We start from the raw sequence: 9016 nt of genomic DNA, 5'->3' as shown, positions 1-9016 counted from the left end.
ACACACACACACACACACACACACACACACACACACACACACACACAAAAAAAATAGAGGTGTACACTTCTATACAAAACAAAAAACCTAAACAATCACAATGAACTTACCAGTGATTAAAACATTTTAAGAATGAAAATAAATTGTACCCTGAATGGTGGTACACACATTCAATCCCAACACTCAGTCAGTAGAGGCAGATGGATGGATCTCTGAGTTTGTGGCCAGCCTAGTCTATGTATGGAGTGCCAGGACAGCCCAGGGCTACATAGGAGACTTTGTCTCAAAACAAACAAACAAAAAAGCACAAAACCCTACAGGGACACAGACACCCCACATACACACGCACACACATACATACCACTGCCGTCTCCAAAGCAGAAAACAGCATATGGACTGCCCCAGCTCCTCCTGGCCTCGAACCTTGTCTTGGAAATCCCTTTGCTTGAACCTTTTAGCGCTCACTATTTCCTAATGGCCACCTGCTATGGTGTTCGTTACAGTGGAAGTGAGAGCCATCCTGTCCTGCCTTACGGTGTTGATGCCTCCTCTTTCTGGCTCCACAGGGTTTTTATGTTGCACTGAGACTGGTGGCCTGTGCCCAGAGTGGCCATGAAGTCACCTTGAGCAATCTGAACCTCACCATGCCACCACCGAAATTTGTGAGTGTGCGTACCATCATACTTACACCCTCCTGGTGCTGTGTGTGTGTGCATATGTGTGAGTGACAGATCCAGGTCTTCGCTTGTCTTTCTTGTGTTTTAGTTGAGGTGAGGTGTACATTACAAACTTCAGCATTTTTAAATGCATGGTTCAGCTAGGCATGGTGCTATACACCTTTAATCCCAGCAGCAGTCGGCAGGCAGACTCTCTGTGAGTCTGAAGCCAGCGTGGTCTACAGAGTGAGCTCCAGGATAGCCAGAGATAAACAGGGAAACCCTGTCTTGAAAACAAAATAAAATAAATAAATAAAACAGTGCACACTTATACAACACTGTTGTGCAGCTGTCAGCCTGAGTTCTAGTTCTCACCTCCCAAAAGGAAGGCCCTGGGCCATGCCTCAGTCTTTGTTTCTCCATCTCCCAGTCCTTGGAAGCCATCCATTTTTCTTCTGTGTATTTTTGTCTTTTTCGGATGTTTCTCTCAGTCAATTCACACAGGATAGGGCCTGGAGTGTGGCATCTTTCCCTCTGCCTGCCTACATCATAGCCCCGACAGGACATTGTTACTGTCCTGACCTGTAGATGGGCACTGCTTGCCTATCTGTCTGCTGAGGTCTGTGCTGTCTCCGCCTCTGGCTGTGGAGAGCTTTGCAGCTGTGAATGGTCATGGATTTGTGTGTGCGCCTGTGGCTCTGCACCTGGGAGGGGAGCTGCAGGGTTATAGATCCCACTCATTTGGTGGCCTTCTCACTTTGGAATAAGATCCTTTTGGTTGTGTTTGCCTTTCTTCCTCAGCATGACACCAGCAGCCCCCTGATGGCCACACAGTCGTCTGCAGAGAGCCACTGGGCCGTGCGGGTGAGTGAGTAGAGACAGTGCATAGGCGCTGCGCTTTCTACCCTTCAGAACATTCGGAAGTACCTTTGCCATTTATATCCACAGGATTGGAGGGTCACCTCTCCAATTTCTTTAAGGTTTTACTTTTTTTAGTTATTTGTCTTCTGTGGTGGGTATGTGTGCCCTTGGAAGGCGAGGGGTGGGAGTGGGAAGCCCTGCAGCTGGAGTGACAGCTGTTGGGAGCCACCTGCCTGGGGTGTTGGCAGCTGTGTTGGATGCTTGTAGCCCTGAGCCTCTCTCCATCGAGCTCATTCTTTATCTTTGTGTCTTTTACTGAGAACGGGTCTCCTGTCACCCAGGCTGAGGGCAGACTCAAACTGCAGCTGAAGCTGTTCTCGACTTCAGACCCTCTGCCTCCACCTCCCCAACATGGGGATAATAGCTATGCCTGAGTGCTCAGCTTAGAAAATTACTTTTCAAATCTTTCACTGTAGCTGGCAAGCTGTAGTCTTGGAGCAGGGAGCTAAGGACTTGAGGTTTCAGCTTAATGACTGTGCTCTCAGTGCGCATTTGGGGCTATGTTGATTTTGTTGGTTCTTCTGGGTAGAGAGGAGACACATGCTCATGCAGCCTTCCAGCCATTTCCCCTATGGCCACTCTTCCCTTTCTGAGGTACCCACTGCTCTGCAAAAAGCCTCGCCCAGTACCTAAGGTGTTCCTTTTCCATGCAGAGGGTGAAGTGGTCTTGCCTATAGGAAGGAAAAACAAACAAACAAGCATGGTGGCTGTCTTAGTCATTGTCCTGTTGCTGTGAGGAGACACGGTGACCCCAGCAATCCTTATAAAGGAAAGCATTTAACTGGGGCTGTCTTATAGTTTAGAGGTTTAGTCCGTTATCAGGATGGCGGGAAGCATGGTGGTGCTCAGGCAGACATGGTGCTGGAGAGGCAGCCGAGAGTTCTCCATCCAAATGGCAGACAGTTGGAAGAGAAAGAGCCACTGGGCCTGCTTTGGGCTTTTGAAACCTCATAGCTCACCCACAGTGACACATTTTCTCTAACAAGGCCACACCTACACCACTAAGGCCTCACCTCCTCATAATGCTACTTCCTGTGAGTCTATGGAACCATTTCATTGAAACCACCATAGTCCACTTCCTGGCCCTATATACTTATAGCCATATCATAATGCAAATGCATTCAGTCCAACTTCAAAAGTTCCCATGGTCTATCATAGTCTCAGCCCTGTTTAAAATTCCAGTTTCTTTTGAGAGTCAAAGGGATTAAAGGCAGCGCCACCATGTCTAGCCCTAACTTTCTTTGTAAAATAAAAATGAAAAGGCAGATCACATACTTCCAACATACAGTGGCACAGACTATGCATTACCCTTTCAAAATGGGGAAATGGAGCATAGTGGGACCACTGGACACAAGCAAGACCAAAACCAGCTGGGCAAACTCTGCATCTCCATGTCTGATGTCAAAGCAGTCTTCAGATCTCCAATTCTTCCAGCTCACAGCTCTGGCATGTTCAACATTTTGAGGTTTCCAAGGCAATTTAGGTTCACCTTCACAGCTTCAGACAAGGCCTGCATGTGGGGACACCCCTGCCACATGCCTGACCCTAATTAGCGGCTTTCCTTAGTTGTGGAGGCAGACTCTTTAACCCCTGTCTTGTGTCCTTTACTCTAAAGTCAGAACCATGCAGCTGAAGCTACCAAATTCTACTTCTTACCTGGGCTGGAACATGGCACCCTCATTTGATTACATCTTCATTAACTTTCTGTGTTTTGATGGTTCACTTTATTGCCTAAACTTGACTGTCCTGGAACTTGCTTTGTAGAACAGGCTGACCTTGAACTCAGAGATTTGCCTGCCCCTGCCTCTGAGTGCTAGGATTAAAGGCAGCACCACCATGTCTAGCCCTAATCTTTAAAATTCTTTTTGACAAGTTGGTAGCTTAGCTGGGTAGGATCTTGCCCTGAGGTCAACACTGACTTTATTCCGGTTTGGGTCTCTGTGAGCACAGGACTTAGCTCCAATACACTTCGTGATGCTCCTGTTCTCCTCAAACTGTACCTTTTATATTTTTCCTTGCACAACTTTCTCCTTTTTATTATAGATGATATCTCTGTGAGGCCTGCCCTTTTTTGAAGAGTGGATGGGAATGGAAAAGGGGACTGGGAGGAAGCGGAGGGAGAGGAAACTGCAGTAGGGATGTAATATAGGAGAGAATAAATTAAAAAAAAAAAGAATCACCACCTCTAACCACAGGACAGAATCAACACTAGGGTGTCCTGGAATCTCCTCTGCCAACATTGTTATCCCAAACACTTTAATTTAGCTTCAGGCAGATTTTTTCTGATAAGGGCAAAGAGCAGCAGCCACTTTTTTGTTGTTGTTGCTGTTTTTTTGTTTGTTTGTTTTTTGTTTTGGTCAGAATATCACAAGAACAGTCTCTAGGCCACATACTAATACTCTTTTCCTCTGAAATGTTTTGAGCTTCCCCCACTTATTGTCTTGCAGCTCCTACTATTATTAAGTTCTCGTAGATCATTAAGCTATTTTCCTAATCCAAAGTCCCAACAAGAAGCATGGCTAGGCCTGTCACACTCACTCCCTGGTTCCAACTTCTGTCTTAGTCATTGTTTTATCAAGTGGCATATGCTTGTTATCCCAACACTTGGGAACCGGAGGCTGGAGGACAGATCATATGTTCAAAGCTGGTGTGGGTTACATAGGGAGAACCTGTCTCAAAAAGGGAAAAGATGGCACTGGCAAGGTAGTTCAGTGAATAAAAGTGCTTGCTGCTAAGTGTGAAACCCAGATGATGGAAGGAGAGAAAGCACTATCTCAAATTGGCCTCTGCTATACAAATGCCATGGCATGTGCTTATTGCTTGAATTCAATAAATAAGTTAAAATTTGAGATACTTGTTTACAAAACCTATGACTCCTTCTGAGCCAGAGTTGGCCCTGCAGCAAGTGTAGGCTGTGGACGTCCTCAGAACGGGAAGCAGCCCTGCCTCCATGCTTCGCTACTTCTCTCTTCTTTGATCTTGTTCTCCATCTCTTTTGAACTTAGACAGGCTTTGAGCTTCTCAGGCAAGGGTTTCACCACCAAACTACGTTGTCCTTAGCCCTGTTTAGTTTGTTTCTCTGAGACAGAGTCTCATGTAGCTAAGGATGACTTTGAACTTTGTCTCCACCTCAGTGCTGGAATTGTTCTTTATAGTCCTGGGGATGGAGTTCAAGGCTCTTGGACATGTTGCATGGTTCTACCTTGGTTCTAGAACCTTGGTTCTACCCACCAAGGTTCAGCACTAGCATTCGTTTAAAAACCTTTTTCCTCAGTGATGAGATTGGAACCAAAGGCTTCAGTGCAGTTCACCCTATCACAGCTTCTGTGAGAAGCAATGCTTTCACACTTTACGCTGACGTTTAAGACAGGGTCTCCCATGTACACAAGCTGGCTTCAAGCCCTCCAGCATTTCATTCATGCTGGAATGAAAGGCTCATGCCATTAGTCTCACTAGAGGTTGGTTTTGCCCATGTTCACTTCAAACCTAAACATCTGATGAGGTCCTTTGAGCTGCTGCAAAGGCACTGTCCTATGGGCCTGGTCCTACAGCCATCAGACAGAACAAGACCTGGACCAGCTTCTCTTCTGCTCAGCTGGCCCCCATGGTGGCTGGAGCTGTTCCTCCCAGGCCATGAACTCTGTCTAGAAACTCAGGCCGCCAGGGTTGTGCTGAGATGGCTTACTCCCACTGGTGCAGCTGAGCTCTGTGCAGGCAGGCCTAGGCAGGGTCCACAGTGTGTGCTCTGCACTCAGCTGTGCCTTCTTCTCTCCTGGTAGGTGGAGGAGAAGGCAAAGTTTGACGGCATCTTTGAAAGCCTCCTACCACTCAATGGTCTGCTGTCTGGAGACAAGGTCAAGCCGGTCCTCATGAACTCAAAACTACCTCTGGATGTGCTGGGCAGGGTAAGGGGATGACTTGGGTGCTTTATCATTCTACACTGTAGTGTGTTTGGCTGTTAACACGCACATGCACTGTACCACCAGGTGCTGCCTGTATGTCAGGAATGCTCTTCTGCCCCTGGGAAGATGTTGGCATCTTTTCACTTTATGAGAGGAGGCACAGGGAGAAGGGAGATGGCTACTTGTACCTGCAACCACAGAGCCTGTGCTGAGCCCAGCACCAAATCCCCATTTCTTTTGTATGTGATTGTTTCTTTCCATGTTTTCTTTTCTTTTTTCTTTTCTTTTCAAGTGCCTGTATAGGAGTGCATATACACGTGGAGTTCAGAGGACAACCTTGGAAGCATTGCTGAACTGCTCTCTACTTCTTTCTTAGATAGGGTCTCTTTCTGGGCCTGGAATTTCCTGAACTGTTGAGCTGGCTGGCCAGAGAATCCAGGTGTCACCCTTTCTCTGCCTCAACAGGACTAGGTTACAAGTGCATATCACCACACCCAATTTTAAAGCACGGATTATATTGATTTTTTTTTTTTTTTTTTTTTTTTTTTTTTTTTTTTTGAGATGTGCTTTCACTATGGAGATTGGCTTGGGACTCATTGTGTAGACAGTATTGGCCTTGAATTCATAGAAATCTGCTCCCTTCTGCCTTCCCAGTGCTGGGGTTAAAGACATGTGCTACAGTGCTGCCTACGTTTAAAAACTTAGTGTGTATGTACATAGTATGCGTGCATACCACTGTGTATCTGTGAAGGTCAGAGAAAAACTTGGAAGATCTGTTTCTTTCCTTTCAGCTGGGGATTGAACTCAGGCTTTGCAGCAGCCACCTTTACCTGCTGATCCATTTCATTGGTGCTTGGCTTCTGTTTTTTGTTTGTTTGTTTTTTAGTATTTTAATCTTTTTTTTTAATATATTTTTTTATTTTTAAATAATTTTATACATTCACTTGTATCCTTGGCATCTGTTTTTAAGAAAATGCTTTTTCCTGCTGGTCAGTTTTCAACTTCAGGCACTTTCAGCTCTGCTGCAGGTTTAGAAATAGTCTTAGATATTTCATTTTTGGTTTTATAATTTTGAGAAGGTATCTCCTATATCCCATATATATGGAGGGTAACCTTAAATTCCTGATCCACCTTCATAGCACATTCCTTTTATTTCTTTTAAAGACTTAATTTTAGTGGATGTGGCAAGTGCACACCTATAATTCCAAAAGGCTGGGGCAGGAGGATCCTGAGTTTAAGGCCAGCCCAGTCTGTGTAGCAGGGTCCTGCCTCAGGAGCCCCTTATCAAAAATGAATCTCAAATTTGTTCATATTAATGCAAAGTGTTTGTCTTCAGGCATGGCTGTGGTCCAAGACATCCTTGCAACCTGCTTCCTGGTTTATGTGGGCCAGGCAAGCTTGTTGTCATCAGTGGAGCATTGCTTCGGAGGTTTTCCAGCCAGAGCCTAAAAACAATGAACATTGAGGTTCTCAGTGGCTCTGAGACTGTCTTAGTGGCCATTAATATGCCTCTATCTTGCAAGTTCTAGAATTATAAGCATATGTTTTTAATTCTGGCTTTCCAGTTAAACATTTTAAAATAGACTTTAAAGTCTGTGATATTGGGGCTGGAGAGATATCTTAGGGTTTAACAGCACTACAGAGAACCCAGGTTTGATTCAAATACCAGTTGAAGAGTTGCCTGGGATGTGGTTTTCATCTGGCTTTGTAGGTACAGAGAATGTGCCGTAGGAAGATGCAGGTCTCATCCTTGGTCCTCAGTGCTCCATGAGAGGATGGCTTCCAGAGAATTGCAGGGTATCTAGGTTATTGTTGCTTGCTTGGGTTTCTTATTTTTGATCTTTTTAGGTGGGGTCTTAGTCACTGTTCTGTTGTTGCAAAGAGACATCATGACCAAGGCAACTATTAAGGAACAAAGCATTTAATTTAATTTAATTTAATTTAATTTAATTTAATTTAATTTAATTTAATTGGTGGCTTGCTCATGGTTTCAGAGAGTTAGTCCATGACCATCATGGCAGGAAGCAGGCAGGCAGACAATGGTGCTGGAGCAGTAGCTGAGAGATACATCCTGATCCACAAGCAGAAAGGCCAGGAGAGACACGGCATGGGCTTTTGAAACCTCAGAACCCACTTCCCTGTGACACAAACTCTTCCTTCCTTAATAGTTCACCAGCTGAGGACTAAATATGCAAATATGTGAGCCTGTGGAGGCCATTCCACCTCAGACCACCACAGATAGTATCTTGCTGTATAGGCCTGGAACTCTGTGTAGCCTAGTCTGGTCTTCTTGCTACAGACTAGTTCTTAAATGCTTCTCCTTTTCTTCTCTTTTCTTTGTGTGTATGTGTGTACACTGTTGGTGTATGGGAAGACAGGTACACAGCTTCACAAGTATCTCTGATTGCCTTGGCCTCATGCACTATCAACTCAGAAGTTGCTTGTGCTGGGTGAGCCGGACAGGTCCTTCCCCACACCACCCTCATGGATCTGTCTATCTCCTGCAGGTCTGGGACCTTAGTGACATTGACAAGGACGGACATCTGGACCGAGATGAGTTTGCTGTGGTAAGTCCTCTGTTTCCCGTTCCCACCCTGCTGAAGCCTAAGGAAGTAGTCATGTTGGTGGGTGCTGGAGTCCTTTGTGTTGTTAGTTTTAAAAGTGTTTATTTTGACATTATCCCAGTACTTAGAGAAGGTTCAGGAGTACAGCAGAGTCCAGAGTCATCTTCACTGATCTGGTGCTATTATTTTTACAATGCCTGTTTCACCCTTCTTTCTCCTCCCTCTCTTTATCTTTTCCTCATTATAAGTCTCTCTCTCTCTCTCTCTCTCTCTTACCCTTCTTTCTCCTCCCTCTATCTTTTCCTCATCATAAGTCTCTCTCTCTCTCTCTCTCTCTCTCTCTCTCTCACACACACACACACACAGCAGTTTTTCTTTGGATCATTTTCAAAGAGATAAATTGAAAACACAATGTTTTATTTTTGTAGTTTTTTTTTTTGAGACAGGATCCCAGATAATTGAAGCTGTTCTTTTGTTTGTTTGTTCTGTTTGTGGATTTTGAGACACAGTTTTTCTGTGTAGACCACGTTGGCCTTGAACTCAGAAATCCACCTGCCTCCACCTCCCAAGTGCTGGGATTAAAGAGTTAAAGGTGTTTGCCACCACCGCCGGGTGTGAAGCTGTTCTTGAACTCCTGATTCTCCTGTGTTTGTTTGCCAGGTTCTAGTATTATAGGCATATGCAACACTTGTATTTTTAGTAGATTTTAAATAGACTTTAAAGTCTGTGATATTGGGGCTGGAGAGATGTGTCAGGGCTTAAGAGCACTGTAGAGGAGTCATCTTTGATTCCCAGCTGCTCCCACATTTGAGTGCTGACTGACAGTGCTCTGTAACCCCAGCTCCAAGGGATCTAAGGCTCTCTTCAGGCCTCCATGGGCACTGTATATACATAGTGTATAGACAATTAGCCAAAACACTCATAGGTATAAAAATAAACCTTCAAAATCTGTGGGGTTTTTTTTTTTTTTTTT

General features: G+C 44.9%; 1 protein-coding gene across 1 annotated transcript in view; it reads left to right on the top strand.

Annotated features, from left to right (window-relative positions):
- Eps15l1 (epidermal growth factor receptor pathway substrate 15 like 1) overlaps positions 1–9016 on the top strand; it is a 70559-nt gene that overhangs the window by 16806 nt on the left and 44737 nt on the right. Inside the window, exons 5-8 of the mRNA XM_055597309.1 lie at positions 567–662; positions 1458–1520; positions 5357–5482; positions 7987–8103. Of these exons, the coding sequence (XP_055453284.1) occupies positions 567–662; positions 1458–1520; positions 5357–5482; positions 7987–8103 (402 nt within the window). The remainder of the gene's footprint in view (positions 1–566; positions 663–1457; positions 1521–5356; positions 5483–7986; positions 8104–9016) is intronic.

The sequence above is a fragment of the Psammomys obesus genome, unplaced genomic scaffold (genome assembly GCF_907164565.1).
Source record: "Psammomys obesus unplaced genomic scaffold, mPsaObe1.curated_primary_1811, whole genome shotgun sequence".
NCBI classification, from domain to species: domain Eukaryota; kingdom Metazoa; phylum Chordata; class Mammalia; order Rodentia; family Muridae; genus Psammomys; species Psammomys obesus.
The sequence above is the reverse complement of the archived record's forward strand: the minus strand, read 5'-3'. Positions and strand labels throughout refer to the sequence as shown.